Source organism: Gymnodraco acuticeps, unplaced genomic scaffold (assembly GCF_902827175.1).
Source record: "Gymnodraco acuticeps unplaced genomic scaffold, fGymAcu1.1, whole genome shotgun sequence".
In the NCBI taxonomy this organism is placed as follows: Eukaryota; Metazoa; Chordata; class Actinopteri; order Perciformes; family Bathydraconidae; genus Gymnodraco; species Gymnodraco acuticeps.
In genome coordinates this window covers 8,045,147-8,063,356 of record NW_022990590.1, presented here as the reverse complement: position 1 = coordinate 8,063,356, position 18,210 = coordinate 8,045,147, and the positions used below count along the sequence as shown (strand labels likewise).

The 18,210-nt window shown below is 41.0% G+C and overlaps 1 protein-coding gene across 5 annotated transcripts in view; it reads right to left on the bottom strand.

Annotated features, from left to right (window-relative positions):
• Positions 1–18,210, bottom strand: part of LOC117554210 (kinesin-like protein KIF13B) — a 44,962-nt gene that overhangs the window by 25,841 nt on the left and 911 nt on the right. For all 5 annotated transcript variants that reach the window (XM_034228516.1, XM_034228518.1, XM_034228519.1 and 2 more), the window contains exons 2-15: positions 17,880–17,967; positions 17,641–17,775; positions 16,620–16,732; positions 15,887–15,998; positions 15,310–15,522; positions 15,116–15,226; positions 12,511–12,645; positions 12,133–12,263; positions 9,533–9,619; positions 9,149–9,333; positions 7,190–7,403; positions 6,692–6,854; positions 2,615–2,761; positions 2,074–2,223 (exon numbers count right to left, since the gene is read on the bottom strand). In XM_034228516.1, the coding sequence (XP_034084407.1) occupies positions 2,074–2,223; positions 2,615–2,761; positions 6,692–6,854; positions 7,190–7,403; positions 9,149–9,333; positions 9,533–9,619; positions 12,133–12,263; positions 12,511–12,645; positions 15,116–15,226; positions 15,310–15,522; positions 15,887–15,998; positions 16,620–16,732; positions 17,641–17,775; positions 17,880–17,967 (1,984 nt within the window). The remainder of the gene's footprint in view (positions 1–2,073; positions 2,224–2,614; positions 2,762–6,691; positions 6,855–7,189; positions 7,404–9,148; positions 9,334–9,532; positions 9,620–12,132; positions 12,264–12,510; positions 12,646–15,115; positions 15,227–15,309; positions 15,523–15,886; positions 15,999–16,619; positions 16,733–17,640; positions 17,776–17,879; positions 17,968–18,210) is intronic.

Below are 18,210 nucleotides of genomic sequence, written 5' to 3'. Positions count from 1 at the left end.
ATGCTCTTAACATCCCGATAGCAATGAATATCTGAAGTGCTTTGACAAAAAATCCATCCATCATCTGTGGAAGCCGTAGTACTGTAAAAAGCACGACCAATCCGTTTAGCCGACCCTGTCTGTCAGCCTTCCATCTCGTGCACGCACAAATGTATCTCGTGCCCTCATTGGGCGTGCCGTAATTGGGCGTGCATTGCGCGTTCATGTGTGTTGGAGGAGGTGCTCTGTAAGGAAGTCTGAAGGAAGGGGCGGATTCTTTTCGGCTGTGTACTTTCAAATTTTAGTGCACTCGAGCCGGTTTCTGAAACTTACCTACCCCACCTTTAAGTACTTATTTTCTAGCCAGTGAGGCTTATTACCATTTAGTCCAGGGGTGGGGAACCTCCGGCCCCCGGGCCGTATACGGCCCGCGAGACCATTTGGTGTGGCCCTCGAGGTAATTTATAAACACACGCAAAAAAGAAAAAAATTAAAGAACTCTAGACCGCAAAAAAATTAAACAAGCGAGTGCCTGCTTTTCCTGGCAACGGTCAGGGTCCTTGAACACAACACGAGCCTAACGTGTCATCACGTGGTATATGTCTCTCTGACATCGGTGCAGTTCCGACGGAGAGCACCAGAACGCGGCTCCGGGACTTCAGAAATTGCAGTACCGATAAGTCCGTACACATGCTGCAGTTTTTGCGTGGCTGTGTCTTTAGTTGAAAGCCCAGTGGCGATCTGCTCATCTGTCATACTGATCATACAGTCAATAACTTTGTTGTTATTAGCATCTGGTTAGCTAGCTATGCTAACGGATATAAGAAGCTTTTTCTCAACAAGTGAGGTAAAGGCACATCTTTATATGATCATTATAGTTCTCAAAAAATAAGAGAATAAAGTAAACAGGTATAAAATACAATATGACAGTAAAAAAAAGTTGTTATTAATAAACAAGAATACAGTTTGAAAGGAGAGTGATTTGTAAAATATCCATAAAGAAAAAGTAAATCTGGTTCCAGTTCTGTTTCATATGAGTGTTGAGAGATGTATCCATAGATCTCTTAATGTTGCTCTCAAAGTGCACCAGATTGATGCTTTTAACTTCAACATTTTAAAAAAAATCTTCCCCCCCCCGGACCCCCCTAGAGGAGGTGAGGACCCCCCCCCCCCCACTTAAATCATGTTCACATGGATAGGAAACTAAATACATTTGCACACATCTTGTGTCCATATCTTTCTGTTTGGTGGTCATACCACACCGTGCACGTGCATGCGCGAGTCATGGTAAGATATCTGGATTAAGAGGTTGCTTTTTCTTTGCACAGCATGAAAGAAAGGCCAAATGAATGGGCTGTGATTTTTAAGCAGAGGTCAATAATTTGTACGGCCCCCGGAGGATGTTGACAAAATTGAAATGGCCCTTGAGAGGAAAAAGGTTCCCCACCCCTGATTTAGTCCATAACATAGGCTTATATTATTGTGAAGCCTAATAATCCAAATAAGCAATACATACTTGCCAAGTTAGAAAACCCTTTTTAACGTTTTTCCAGGATAATCTGTTCCCTAAAAACATATGTGAAATATGCCAAGATCATTTTTCTAACTAACTTACGTGTTATAATACTCTTTTTGTCCACAAGAGGGTGCAGTGTACCACTACCCCATACTCCTACTAGAACTAAAGCTTTAATGTTTTTTTTCCAGGTGACTTTAGATTTCTCTATGCACTCTAAACCAAAGGGTACTTACAGTAAATGTTCTGTTAGCAAGTTATGCAACATAACTGTCATGTCTGTCTTTTGGCTAGAAATATATTATAATCGGCCACTTTCAGTTGTATTTATAACATGTGGTAAAGGAGCACTTCAGCCTCTTGTGGCCACATGTAGTACTCCGAAAAGAAACACTAAAATAAATTCCCCTGCCAATTTTTCTTCCCGGGCTAAACCTTTTTCTGCTGTGCGTGTCTGCTGCTTGGAGCAGGGTCCGAAGTTTAATCAAAGAAACAAACATATATTTGATTAGTTTAAGATCTTGTAAAAATGGTATCTAAATTGTCTGTGTGTGTATTGCTCCCAGTGGGCCTCCTACCTCCCCCTTCTGGTTGATGATGGGCACTGCGTACTGCAGCTTGACGTCGTAGAACAGGCAGGCCAGGAAGACATTAGCCACGCCGATCAGAGAGTGGTTCTCCTGCTCGTCGAAGAACGGGTCGGCACGTTTGAAGTAGGACCGCATCACCTGGGTTCGAGAGAAAATAAAAAAACTTGGTGAGACTGAGGGGGTTATCACTTTTTAACTTCAGGGTCAAGTGTTCGACTGTATTGTTGGAAAACTGGAGTTCTAATGTTCCATCAGGACTTTCTTTATTTATTTTTCATAAAGAAGTCCATCATATTTGCCAATATTTTATTTGCATATTCTTTGTTCACTGTGCTTATTTTGTGTCCCTTTTTTTAAGCATTAAGTCAATGAGGTAAGCAAAACGGCAGAAATGAAACTAATCAGATTATTCTTATCAGATATCAGCTGACACATCCACATATCACTGAATTAAACTGTAAATGTTCTACAGATGTCATTCATTTATCCGAGTCAGTGCGTCACCAGGCTCGTATCTGTGTTCACTCACAGCGTTGTCTTCGTCAAAGTCCTTCCACTCCTGGTAGAGCTCCCTCATGTCCACCAGCCTGTTCTCCATCTTCTCCAGAGCCCAGATCTGCTTCCCTTTCCCCTTACGCCGCACCTGGATGGCCGGCTCACTCAACACGACATCACGCTATGGAGAGGGGGGAGAGAAATCTGCTTCTTATCCGTGGTGACCTTCAAATCTTAGTGGAGGAACAGTATTTTATGCAGATTATGTCACTTATATTACAGATGACCCGTTTCTGGAGTAGCAGCAGTGGCTGTGAGAAGGATAATATAGTTCTTAACAGAGTCAGAATAGAGTAGAGAGGTAATGAACGAAAGAGGGCAAATGTAAAAAAAGCACTGAATTCAATTGAGTGATAATCTTGTTTGAGTTTCAATTTGATGCAAACATTTTAACCTTCGCAGAAACATGGATCATTGGAGTTGAGGCAGTGCTCTGGTAATCAAAATGTTGTCTAAAGACATCAATGGATAATGTTTTCTTTCATGTTTTCTTTTGGCTCTAAATAAAAAGCAAATGGAATGTGTCTGTATGAAGAAACCAAAAAAAGTAATGATCATGATTTTTGGCAATAATGGTGCAGCCCTACTTAACATGGACTTACTTTTATTTCCCAGAAATCTCCCGTTACCTTAATCTTTAAAGACCCTTGCATTCATTTTTTATTTGTATTTGTGGGGGAGCAACAAAACTACATTTCTCCACACATAAATGAAGTTTTCTTATTCATTTTGTACCCAAAAGGAAGGCGAGTCCTCACAATGTGACTGTGTAAACAGATGTACGCCCCCACAACACGAGTGAAACACACAACCAGATCTGGGGAGGCGCTGCACTGGCAGCTCTGGGAGGGAAAAAAACATTTTTGACCGTTGGGACTCATCCTAATTTTTGGCCTTGATGTAACAATATTCATAATTAAGTAAATGTAACACCCTTTTCACCCCGGTAACGGTTACACTTTTCATTTGCCCTGTACAATGGGCGCTGTAAGTGATGAAAGTGGGGGATATTGGCTTAGCAGGCGCCCGCAGCTCACAGCCAAAGTGTGAGTGAGCGTGGGAGCGAGAGAGTGAGAGAGAGAGGGCGCTGTTGTTATTAGCATCTGGTGCTAGCTGCGCTAACGGATATAAGAAGATGTTTCTACAACAAGGTGGAGGAGAGTTCTCTCCAGTCAGACTGAGGCTGATAACTACAGCTCAGTGAGGTAAAGGACTCTGAGTGTTTAGATAGTTCACTTTAGTCTAAGTTATCTCAGTGGGTCTCAAACGTTTTGATCACAATTTATGTAAACACATATTTCCAAGGCACTCCTTTATAATTATTGGGATAAAACAGGTTTGAAATCATTCCAATGTATACTATAGGACAGTAAACCAGAGATATCTTTTTAAACTGGAGAGATAAAAAAAATGCATGAATAAATAAATGTTAACTAGGTAAAACAAAAATAAAATAAGTTACATGTATTTGTTATTGGCTATGGTAGGTTATTGGTTATGTTCACATACTTATTTAATTATTCAAATGTAAACCGATCTTTTTCATATGGGTGTTTAGAGTTGTACCCCCTAGATCAGGGGTCGGCAACAGGCGGACCGCGGTCCGGATCCGGACCCAGACCTATACGGACCCGGAGCTATAATCAATAGGCTACATTAATAGGGGATTTTTCGGCACCTCCCGCTTTTTTAACGCTGATTTGGGTGACTTGTGTAATTCGTGGAGAACCGAAGAGTTTTCGTTTTGGGGGTGGGGAGTCGGTCCGTCAGTCCGACTGACGGACAACTTCTCACTTCAAAAAAGAAGAAGAAATCTAGACCGCAAAAATAATTAAACAAGCGAGTACCTGTTTTTCCTGGCCAAGGACAGGTTCCTTGAACACAACACGAGCGTAACGTGTCTTCACGTGGTATATGTCTCGTCTGAAAGGAGTGCTGACAGAGAGCACCGGAACGCCGCTCCAGCTCTTCAAATATTGCAGTACCCATAAGGAGCCGTACACATGCCGCAGTGTTTGCGTGGCTGTGTCTTTAGTTGTAAGCACAGTGGCGATCTGTTGTTATTAGCATCTGGTTAGCTAGCTATGCTAACGAATTTAAAGAGCTTTTCTACAACCAGGTGGAAGAGAGCTCTCTCCTGAGAGGCTCAAATAACCTCAGCTCAGTGAGGTTAAGGCACACCTTGATATGACCATTATAGTTATTAATGAGACTAGATGAAAAACAGGTATAAAATACTATATGACAGTCACAAAAAAGTTGTTAAAAATAACAAGAATAGAGTTTAAAAGGGGAGTGATTTGTAAAATATCCAAAAAGAAAAATATGCTTACAGTTCTGTTTCTTGGTGTTGAAAGATGGATCCATAGATCTCTTCATGTTGCTCTTAAAGTGCACCAGATTGATGCTTTTAACTTCAATATTTAAGAGGTTGCTTTTTCTTTGCACAGCATGAAAGAAAGGCGAAATGAATGGGCTGTGATTTTAGTTTTTTTAAGCAGAGGTTGAGTTCAATCGTTTGTACGGCCCTCGGAGGATGTTGTAAAAATTGAAAGGAAAAAGGTTCCCCTCCCCTGCTGTAAATAATAATAAAAACCCTTGATTTATAACTTAACATCTCTGTCTCCTATTGATCTGAGTATATTATAAAGAATAGCAGTTAATTGAAGCATTATAGCACAGGCCTTTGTCAGATGGTATATTATGCTGTTTTTTTTCTGCATCGAATAGTTCTCTCTTTTTTCACCTACCTGTGTTTGCATCACTGTAACCAATGAGCACCTGCATGTGTGTGAGAATGGCCCTGACACCATTTCAGCCCAGATTTAAACTCCTGGCAGGACAAGCTCCAGCTCAATTCTCACACTGAACAAAAACAAGTGAGTGATGGACTGCAATATAAGAGGGAAAGAAAGGGAAAGAAAGAGAAACTTTAAACTGTTCAATTGTTATGATGTGTAAAGACTGATATTGTTCTATAATCGGCTGAAACTGTTAAGTCATGATGTGAAACGGTTAAGAAAGAAAAAGGGAAACTCAAGCTGCTGCTACACTTTATTTTATTTATCTAAAATCAAGCACTTTTAAGATGCACACATTTTCAAAAGCTATTTTATTTATTTTCTCCTATTTTATTTTTAAATGCAGCCCGAGAGGAACATTACACATATCCACAGTACTTACTGTATATCTGTAGTTCAATGTTAATAGACAATACATAATGTTGTTTTTTTAATTGTACTTTCTTTATTTGATTGGCAGTCAGTTGTTGATTACATGCAGACGTTGATAAAGCTACAGCTACTTCAATATATATCACACTAATTCATAAAGCAACTTAGACATTTTGATGTTCCGGACCTTTGCATGGGGACATTTTCTCTAACTGGACCTCGTTGAATTTTAGTTGAATACCCCTGCCCTAGATCTAGTCTCTAGTAATTCTGCTTAAAGTGCACCAGATTGAAGCATTTTACTTTAAAATGTTCAAACATTTACCCCGGACCCCCTTAGAGGATGTGATGTCCACCCCCGAATTCAAACATGTTCATACAATACTAGGGTTGAACGATTAATCGATTTTGAATCGAAATCGCAATTTGAAATTATGCGATTATCAAATCGCAAAGCCTGCGATTTTTTTTAAAACTTTTTTTTTTTTATTAATGTTTTTTTGTTCTTCTTGTGTGTCAGTCATCCACACCAATCAGAAGTGCTGTGCTCCACATGTACCAGCCATTGTTAACCAATCAGAAGTGCTGTGCTCCACATGTACCAGCCATTGTTAACCAATCAGAAGTGCTGTGCTCCACATGTACCAGCCATTGTTAACCAATCAGAAGTGCTGTGCTCCACATGTACCAGCCATTGTTAACCAATCAGAAGTGGCCCATGATAGAAGGTGATAGACAGATTGATCCAATCACCTGCCAAGTATTTTTGAAATAGCAAAGATCTCGCCTAGGGCAGCAAATTGGCTAGAACCGGCCCTGCACACTACACACACACACACACACACACACACACACACACACACACACACATATCCTACCTTCCTGTTAGCATCCAGGTTAGCAGCAGGTATCTGCAGCGTGACCAGGTACTCCGTCCTCTTGCTCATCTCCTCGGCGATGAACCCGGCCTCCTGAGCCAGCAGGTTGGCCCGCACGATCTGCTCCCTGAGGCGCCGCAGGCTGCGAGTAATCATCGCTTCTCTGAGACACACACACAAGTTTACAAAGCATCTGATGAATGTATGTTTCTCCTTTAAAGACAACAGGGGTCAGTTAAAGTGTCCCATCCTTAGAAGTTCCCAGAACCAGCGGTAAAAAGAAGTTTGGTGAGGCAGCTTTCATTTACTGTGCCCCAAAGCTATGGAACAAAAATACCTGTAGCGGGGAAGCCAGCTCGGTGGAAGTCTTTAAAAAAACTCATAACACATTTGTACAATTTAGCCTTTTAGGAAGTAACTCTTCTTTAACCTGTCACCTGATTGTGTGTTTTGCACTATCCTCCTTTTAATGTACAATTTCATCCCGTTGTCTCTCACCTGTCCTCGCTCCAGCGGCGCATGCGTTTCTGGGAGATGTGTGACGTTGCAGCAGCTCCTGCAGGGTCCAGCAGGTGAGAGGGTTTCTCCGGAGTCAGCCTCTGGCGGAGCTGCTGCAGCTCCTGTTCGTATATCAGCCTCTGACGCTCCAGGGCGCAGCGCTTCTCCTCCTCATGCTGCCTCTCCAGGGTCTGCAGCACCGACTGCAGGGGGTCTGAGGGGGGGGAGGAGGAGGGGCCGCAGGAGGGACAGAGAGGAGTGGGAAGAAGTTTAGAGTTTGCTATTCTTTCCTATCAAATGAACATTAGCATCAATAAAAACTGTTCAAATGAAAAGTCCTTGTCTTTGTTTAGTCAACAACTTGGAACTGCTTCAACAGGATGCACTCAGGAAAATCCAAAATGTACCACATTAAAGTCGTCTGTGCAGGATTTACACAACCAGGACATTGTGAGAAATAGAAATGTACCTGGGGTCCCACATTAAAAACATTTGGATTATTCTGCACACAAGCTGTTACCTGCTGGAGTTACTTGATGGACATTGTGTGATACAACTGTAACATCTGGATGGGTTAACTTTAAGAATAAAGATATTCTCTTAAACAGATATGACAATGACTCAACAAGTATTGTGTGTATTTCCAAAGTGACCCATTACTACAGATGTATATCTTCAGGACCAAAGTGGTTTGGGGCAGAGTGCCAGGGCAGGGAACAAATTGGTCTTTTCCTGGGATTTGTTGACACTGGTTGTCCTTAAGTCATTTATGAAGAAGTTGACAGAACTAGAAGTTATTTTGTTGGCCCCGGCCACTTTCAATGACATGCTCCACAGATACGACATGATGTAGATGGGTGAGGAGGTCATAAAAACACGAGGGGGTCTCTGCTTCAATGTTTCCACTCCCATGACAAGTATATTTAGACCTTTAACCAAATCTATCGTTTACGGTGTGGCATTTACTGAAATCTACCACAGTGTTTTAATCATTATGCCTCTTGGTGTTTGTTTTTGATCTAATATTACCATGTTAATAACAGAAACAGATCGCGTAGCATTTTGCTGCCCTGACTCATGATTATTACTTAGAAACTACCAAGTGTTTACAAGTAACAATTACAGCATTAATCACACCATTTAGAGTTTTACTTTAAGATAAGGGTTGATGCATTCAGCATTACAATATGGTTTATGACCAATGTTTGTGTGATTTGGAAGGTTTTAGACACATTACCTCAAATGTAAAGAAAAAACAAAATGATATTGCACCATAATTATAACGTATTTACCCTATTTATTTCACTTCATAACCATTTCAATCCAAATCTTGCAATAATATTACTATGTTATTGTTAGCAGGTTACCATAATATTACCAACATATCATTATACTATTCATTTGCCTTGTTGCTATCTTTAAATGTGTTTCATTACAATACATATTTGTATTTATATTTATTATAAAAAATATGATATAATTATTCATTATAAATTGTTTGCCCGTTTGTACCCGTTTACATACATTTCAGTCTAAAAATAGATATACACAGATATACCCATTATTAATACCAAGGTATTACCTGGTCATACTTTATTTGTAACTTCATGGTATTTGCTAATGACTTCCTCCTTATTATACAACTATGACATCACTGTAAGAATGTTTTTACCGAGCTTTAATGTAAAGTGCTCTCAGTAAGTCAAATCAATGTGAAATGTCTCACACATGCATACCTTTTGAGATCCTTTTTTAAAGAGTTGTATAGACACAATATCAGTTAACTGTAAAAATGCTGAGTCATGCATCGTCACTCTATTTACCATAACTGCCAAACTAAAAACACGCTCTGAGGAAGTTAAACGCATCCGCATGTATTTGACTGCATCATATGAAATAAGCATAAGTTCATATTGTTTATATCAAAGCGCTCCTTCATCACCTCTCAGAGTGACTCACCGTTGTTGCCCATGCCTTTCATCATGACTTCGGCCTGAGCAAACTCGTATCCGAAGCTCAGCTCGCTGGACACGTCGCTGGACGTGTCAAAGTCCACCTCCAGCTGGTCGCTGCTTAGACACGTCTTCATCACCCCCTCCTCATCCTCAGCCCCTGTGTGCACCATGTGCCTCGGCAGGCTGATCCTGTGTGCGTCCATCAGCAGGCGGTGTGTATTGATGTATGTAACAAAGTGGGTGACAGAAGAGGAAGTGTTACAAAATAGGAAGAGACACAATGAAGTGTTTTTGATCACATGTAAATGCATGCTGTAGAAACATGTGGGGTTCAGCTCTATATCTGTGTGATGGTTCACTTCGAGTAAACACTGTAGGTGAAGCAGACCTGAAGAAGTGGTTGTTCCCCCACAGGATACGGTCACCATGGTGAAGCTGGACCGGACTGGTGACTGCAGCACCGTTCACACACGTTCTACAGGTGGCAAAAGAAGATGTATGCAACATGAGAAAAGATGGTAGTTTACATGGTCAACTACTGAAAACAATGAACATTGCTGTGCTTCTCAAAGTGTGGTCCGCGGACCACTGGTGGTCCGTGAGCGCCCCCTAGTGGTCCGTGAGTATATTGGTAACATTTCACATTTGAAATGAATGAATTAATTAAGGTTTTCCGCACTCTCGCGGGAATATCTCCGCAATGGAGCGAGCTTAAGTTTCACTTTCGATTGCATGATATAGCCCAGATAAACACCTTCATCACACATGTGGCCACTTGTTTGTACCATTTTCAGGTGATTTGTAAAGAACTATGTGCTTTTGGATATTTGTGGAGTTAGGTGGTCCGCGAGTGTTTTTGTATTGGTTAAATGGTCCTTGGTATGAAAAGGTTTGAGAAACACTGGCTTACATAGGTCAACATGTTAGTTTACGCTGCTTTAGCTAAAAACCTCCTAGAACCTACCTACTATAAAAAAATGTATCTGGTAGCATTTAATACTTAGTCAGGTCCATATCCTTCTTATTTCCTGTTTCTATGTAAACTAGAAAATACACTTATTGATTCGGATAATTTCCCTCTCTTCGCTTCCTACTTTGAAACAAACGGTTTTGTATTCAAATGTGTATTTCCTAAAGTACGGTATCTCATTGAAAGATTCCCTTTTCAAATTGCTGCCAGACTATGGAAAATATCTTCTCCTTGAGCAAGACTTGGTTAGCAGGGACGTGCACAGACATTTGGAGGGGCTATTGCTCTAAACTGGAAACCCCCCCCCCCTTGTTTTTAATGTAAAAGGTTCATGATATAAAATGGGGTGGCAGTGGCTCAGTGGGTAGTGTGCTGGACTTCAAATCTGGGGATAGGAAGTTCAAGTCTGCTGCAAGTCTCCCTTGAAAAAGAGATTGTTGATCTCAATGGGATTTTCACCTGGTTAAATAAAGGCTACAATACAATACAAAAGTCCCACTGCAGTCAGCATGTCGTTGTTTCCCTGGTGACACTTCACACCAAATTGCTCCTGTGGGGATTGTCCACAGTACTGAATGTATGTAAGTCACTTTGGATAAAAGTGTCTAACAAATGACATGTAATGTAATGTAATAAAAGCACAACACTGTCATTGCAAGTGACACTCAGTTGACTTTCATGTCCAACTGCTAAATTCGTTATTCAGGCAATTTTTTTGCAGTCCATATCTCATTAAAATATCTAATGTTACTATTAAAGAAAAATGGGGACAATTCTGTTTTAATGTAGTTTGACCATTGTAACTGCTCGGCAGACATGGCTACTGATAAAATAGGGCTTCTAACTAATTAGGCTACCTTAAATAAAATCACGAATTAATGAAACCAGTTCAATACGCATTATTCTTATAATTCTTTATGATCGTAGTCCATAACTTAATAACAGAGATGGTCAAACTAAAGTAGAGACAATGGCAGAAATCCTACAATGAAGCGGGACAGTGAAGTGTTCTCTGAGAGAGGGCGATCAAGAAAAGAGAGTGAGCGGCCCCGTTGAGGGAGTTCACGGAGCAGATGAAAAGACACAGAAAGACCGAAGCACAATAACAACAAATAGGCTATATTTAGTTTTTTGTTGTTGTAAATAACCGACGGTGTCAAGAGGAAGTAAAGTCCCCTGGTTTGTCCCCTATACTCTAACGCCATTTGGTGTGATCACCATATATCACCATATGAGGCCGGACTCGGAGGGCTTGCCTTTTCTTCCAGCTGTCAGATTGTAAACAAAGTCACGTGACTGGAGGCAGATGAAAGCGCTGACAAGTTGTGTTTTTATCGCAGTGAGACGCTACAATACTAATTCTGGGCTTATCATGTTGATTCGGTCACAATAGAAAACAAAAAAAACTCTCGCTCTCTCCAGAGGGGCAGGTCGGACAAAAATGGCAAACGGGCTGTTGCCCGGGCAACATTAGCCCATACCTGTGCACGTCACTGTTGGTTAGACATAATGACAAAACCATACCAGATTGAGCAAAGTGTAGAACAAAAAGTTGAATTTCTCTGTAAGAGTCCTTTTCAAAGTGCTGTCAAATTCTAATAAGAACAATTGGAGCCTGTCACTGGCAACATTAAGCATTTTAATGGACAACCTTTATGGTGCAGAATTTCCTCAAGTAATTAGATTGCAGCCCATTTAGTGCAGCGCTCTTGCTCAATTTCAAAAATAATTGTCCTCATTAGACATAACATGAAAAAATAGGGTTCAGGTTGAAAAATAAAGAAGTTACCCTTTGACTTAAATATCCATTAGCACAGCTTTAAATGCAAGTGCTACCATCTATGACCCTTGCTGTCAGTTCTTCTAATCTAGTGCTTGGTGTTTCGACCTAAAAAGTGATTTTCATGCTGATTTCTCAGCATGGAAAGAACTTCCATATGAGAAAGTAAAATCAGCGGTGCACAGAGAGCTCCTCTGTGAATCAATGATAGATGTTGTTGACTGAGGTGAGCACATACCGAGCGTTGCGGTGAGGAGTGAGCATCACCCCGCTGCTCTCTGTGATGTCCATGACACAATGCTCCGCCTGGATGGCCATCCCACACAGCTGGATGTCCTGAGAGTTAGCTGAGCCCACCCGCGTGTGCTCCTGGATCACGGGAGGAAGAAACATACATATCTTTTAAATACGCAGCTTCTATTTGGGGTTTTCAAATGAAGGTTTGAACGTTTTCAGTCTTATGCTCATTTACTGGCGTTAGACAGAATAATGCTGCGCTGCATTTGAATGTTGATTAAAAACTATTTGGTACAGCCCTAGTCTACATCTGGTGTTCCCCTCTGTAGTTCAGCCTACAGTATGTACAGTAAAGAGCACTGGACTGTGTCTCAGGTACCTTCAGATAGTACACCAGCAGCTCGTTGAGGGCGGGGTCAGCGTTGAGGTTGACCAGGAAACACTTGTCATCCACCACTCTGATTCCAGACGACTGCAGGGAGATGCCCAGATTCTCCAGCTGCCTCTGACGCTCCTACAGGAAACATACATACAACATTTGAATACAAGAGCTGATAAGTTGATTGTTCTGTTCTTTAGCTGCGAGGGAAATGTTAGAGTGAAAACAAAAGGAGTAAGAATAGAGTCTTTTCTCTGTGTGTGCAGAGATGACTCAGAAGTTAGCATCCGAAGGGCTCCCTGGATGTAAAGCATTTTCTATTGGATTTCAGAATATAACCGAGAATAAGATAATCTCTACATATTAACACCACTTTTATGATTGTTGAAGGTAAATGTTGGCATTAGTCAAAAGCTAACATTAGGGTATAAACAAACTACATGACTGTTGAATGGCTGCAAATCAGATCAAGATAAAGGCGGCTAATGTTCAGCGTGATGACGTTTAATAGTCGCATTTGTAAGCGACTGCTGTATTTATGACACATAGAAGCATCAGACATTCACAAGTAGGGTCATTACTGATACTGTATATCATGCTTTAGAACAAAACGTGACATCCTCATAAGCATGTGCTAAACACAGATCTTATTTCAGACCTTGATCAAAAAACAACTTTGAGTTATGGGAACAGGGGCGGCGCCAGGGGGGAGCTAGGGGGTGCTGAAGCACCCCCCAGGATTGCCAAAGCACCCCCTAAGCACCCCCAAGAAATATGTGGTTTTTTTTTTTTTTTCGAAAATTATTATTATTTTTATTAAATTAAATTAGAAACATTATTGATTACATCAATGCAAATGTGTAACAAACAAATGTTTGACCAAAAACATAAAGCCAACACAGGTGATATGATTAGGCCAATGGCCAGCACCCATTCGATTTTTGACCTACCCATAGGCTAAATTACTTTGTGACACTTGAGTGACTTCCTGTTAGCTGGAGCCCCAAATTATTTGCTAACAGCAAAGTGACAAATGGATCGTTTTTTAGTCCTTAAACGTCCACGTGTGGACACTCAATCAAAACCACCTGAAAGCGAGAGGAATTCTGCACATAATAGGCCTCGTGAGTACAAGTAGCTTACTTCTGGGTCTGTTTCATTCAAGCCCTGCTCTGTGTGTGTGTGTGTGTGTGTGTGTGTGTGTGTGTGTGTGTGTGTGTGTGTGTGTGTGTGTGTGTGTGTGTGTGTGTGTGTGTGTGTGTGTGTGTCACGAGCCATTTTGTGTGCGTGCGCAAGCGAGCAAGATAGAGAGCTCGCGCACCGGTGGGTATCTACCGGAGATCGTTGTGGTTAGCATCTGGTGCTAGCTAGCCAAGCTAACGGATATAAGGAGCTTTTTCAACAACAAGGTGGAGGGAGAACTCTCTCCTGTCAGACTGAGAGTCTCAGATAACCTCAGCTCAGGTGAAGTAAAGGACTCTCAGTGTTTAGATAGTTAACTTTAGTCTAGTTATCTCAGTGGGTCTCAAACGGTTTGTTTTAAAAGGGGAGTGATTTGTAAAATATCTATAAAGAAAAAGAAAATCTGTTTACAGTTCTGTTTCATATGGGTGTTGAGAGATGTATCCATAGATCTCTTAATGTTCCTCTCAAAGTGCACCAGATTGATGCTTTTAACTTCAATATTTAAAAAAAACCTTCCCCCAGGAGAGGAGGTGAGGTCCACTCCCCACTTGTAAAAATAGCACTTTACCCCTGCTTACACCTAGGCTGATTATCGAGCCTTCATTGTAACAGTCGCGGGTACACTGTGTGTGCGTGTGGGGAGTGTTGCAGTAGAAAATTCAACTGTAGCGCTGGTGCATTAATGGGAAACCCTTAATGTTTGAGCACCCTCTATGAAACGTCAAGCTACCCCACAGCACCCCCAAGAGAAAATCTCTGGCGCCGCCACTGTATGGAACCAGAAACATGCTACATTTGTAAAATGCAAACTCATTTCCGGGTGTGAACACTCATTCCTGCACCACTCTATGCTGTGAAAATAATATCCTTACTGAAAAGACTCAGTAAAAAACTGAAGTGAATTAAGTCACACAGGGCAGAAAACAAATACATTCTTTCAAATGGCAGTTGCTAACAAATGGCAGAATAAGACTACTAAACGTCATCACGCTAAACATTAGCCATAGGTCAGCGCTGGAGACAAAGGAGTCAGTCAATTGTAATGTATGTAGATCGCTTAAATATAAGGACCGTTCAAATGTGGAGATTTTGAATACAACTATTTTAGAAGTTTTTTAGCAACAGATGTTTTTATCTGCTATAATCATAACGCTAATGGAAACATCCAGATGATTTTCTCAAGGGACCCCTTGAGATGCTAACTTCTTGGTCCTACAGAATACGTCATCACTGCACAAATCTTTTCCTAATTAAAGAGGAAGCAAGTGACAGGGCCCTAGAGTGCTAGGAGGCATGTATGCATGTGACGTAGGATGTGTGTGTGTGTGTGTGTGTGTGTGTGTGTGTGTGTGTGTGTGTGTGTGTGTGTGTGTGTGTGTGTGTGTGTGTGTGTGTGTGTGTGTGTGTGTGTATGTGTTACCTGTGCAATAGCCTCAGTCTTCCTGAGCTTGTCCTCCCAGGTGTAGGTCATTTCTTGGATCAGTTTTTCCGACTCCTCCAGCCTGTCCTTCAGATCGGGGGCCTTCATGGACTGTGAGAGTGACAGAAGCTGCATTACACACGGCACATTACTGTGTTTGTATTTCAATATTCACAAACTGCAGTAACCCTAACCTCAGCCTCTGTGAGCTGCTCCCTCAGCTTCTCCACTTCCTCCCGCAGCTCTCTGATGATCCTGGCGTTGGGGTCTTCGTTGACGACGGCGTGGTTGACGATGCTCTTGGCGCGGTCGGCGTAGCGCAGGGTGGACAGCGTCTCGTCATAGTTGTCCGCAGCGGGGCTGATGGTGGCGACCATGGCGGTGCGGCTGTTCCCTCCCAGGCTGTCCTGTAGGAAACATAAATCAAATAACCATCTGAGCCCTGAAGCTTGATAGGCAAAATGACCAAGAGCAATCCAGAAAATGAATTACTTAGAGACTCCAAAGCACTATTTCTTTGGATTTACAAAATGCATTTTGTTCTTATTGATCCACATATTTATAAACTATTCAGTAAACAGTATTTATTTGACTGTAACGTATTTCATTATATATTCAGTTTTATCTTATGTTTATTTGTACTTTTCTTTATCTTGAATTCTGTAGTGAATTCAAAAGGTAACAAAGTGCAATATAACTGAAGCTAAAGACACAGGAGTCCAGCTGTCCGTCTGTAGAGGAATCTTAAAAGGTGAGTTCATGTCTCTGTACCTTGAGCAGCCAGGTGAGCACAGAGTCTCTGTAGGGGACAAACTTGCTCCTGTTCTTCCCCGTTCCCTGGTCGGCCAAGGCAGAGATAACTAGACCCAGAGTACTGAGGGATCTGCAGGGGGGGCACAGAGAGGGGGGGGGGGGCAGAGTGGAGCGAGGGGAGTATTTAGGGGACAGAATGAAACAGAGAAGAACATAAAGAACAAAGTACATCTTGGCCTGAAAGGATTTCTCCCAAGGACACTTGTTGTTTACTGCAGGGAATGCGGATGGAACCGCCCACCCTGTGATTGGTAGACGGCCATTTACCACACTTAGAGCCACAGCCAGCACAAACTCAAAAGTGAGAGTAAACAAACACAATCCCAGTGTAGACTGAAAACAAACACAATCCCAGCCAACTTCTTTCAAGTTATAATACACTTAAGTAAAACACATTGAAATGTGTCTTTTATTGTATTTACTTGCATTGCATTTGATATTGAGGTAATCCACAGGTAAAAGGAAGTTATCAGGTTACATCACATTTTCAATATCATTCAGATTTAACTCGAAATTAAAGTTGAAATCCTTATTGGTGCTCAGTGGGAGTTTTTTTAAATAACATTATTATTCCATCTCCCTCCTTCTCTCCCTCTTCCCCGGGCAACTACAGCTTGTCACTTCATGTAGTTCTTAGAAGAAGAACTTGGTTGAGGTCTTTAATGTTATTAATCAGTTTTTGTTGACTCACTTATTGATGTTGCTGCCTTCTTTCAGACGTTCCCCCGCTGCTCCGGTCTTCGCCGCCCGCTCGCTGCCGGCCAGATCCACCAGACTCAGCTTGCTCACCTTCTCTCCACTCGTCTGCAGGGGACACACAACAACACTTAGATTTATACTTATTATGTTGAACTTTACTCATCAAATATAATCTTCTTTCGCTCAGTATCTTCAGTCATTGTGGAGAGACATTTGACTGTAAATCTGGAGATGTATGGATAGCCAAAAGAGATTGAATCATGAGCTGAGCATTCATTTGGAAATCATGTCAAAGTGCTAACGGCTAAAACAGTCCTTAATATTGCAGTCAAGGTCAATTCTAAAAGAAGAAGAAACTAAAAGATAAGGAATTGTAAATGATGATTCTCTCTCATTTAAGCCTCACGATTTTTCATAGAAACCAAAAAGAGACCTGTTGCCTTACTTGAAGTCCTCTTATTTTGATTCTGTTATTTGAAAAATGATGTTTTTTGTCTTCATTTGAAAGGTTTTAGTTTTTCTGTCAGCAACATTTTTTTTATCGGGAGGATTTCCTTCTTTTCCAGGATGCACATATTTATTTTCTTAATGACACTCTATCCTGATTAAAAATAAAGGTTACATTTATTTACAATTTCCAGTTGAACAAAGAAAGAATGAAAATAAATAAATAATGCTACATTTTGATTCAACAGAACATGTACCAACATCAATTAATAATTGTTTAAAACATTGAATCACCAAGAGAACATTGATTTTTTAGGTTTACATACTGTATGTGAGAATTGCTACATTTTCTCACTATTTGGTCAAAGTCAATTCAATGTTTTGAATCTGGATTTGACCTTGGACAAGAAACAAGAGGGACATTTAGACTTTGTTTGCCATTTAAAATCAGTATAAATCAGTATCATTTATACAGGTATATTGATAATATAGGGTTTCAAAGTGCTTGTGAAATAATGATTTGGGATTGTTGTCAACAGCTCAGTGTGCATGTGTGAGTGTGTTACCTCAGACTTCAGGTCCGTGAGTGTGTGTGTGAGGATGATGTTGAACACAGCGTGGGATCTGCTGCTCTCTTCGTTCATATTGGTGGCGGCAACTGTGCGAGATTTATTTCCCTCTGACATCAGAGACTCGATGTCCTGTCAGCAAACAAACACACGTCTCGTCTGCGCCGTACTTTATGAAATAACATGTTTCCCTTGGCTATGTCTGGAGAGCAAAGGAAAACCAAATGATAAAGTACCGTGTAGCAGGCCACAGCCAGGCGGGACAGGCCGTCCACGTAAGGCCCCATCACTTTGTGTTCTCTCACTCTCAGAGCCTGGCGGTTTCTGCAGAGAAGAGACGGTTCTTATTTATTCAATCTAATGTTACTAAAGTAGAGAAGTATTAGCAGAAAAGTGTTCATCAAAGTATACAAATAAACTGTTCTCTTTTTACAGTATCATACAATTATAGAATAGTAGTATTCTGCTCTTATAATAACAAATTAAATGCAAAAGCACTTTGATCTTAGTTTGTCATGTCGAGCCAATTTTAAATATGTTAAAATATCATGGGCTTTTATATGTAAA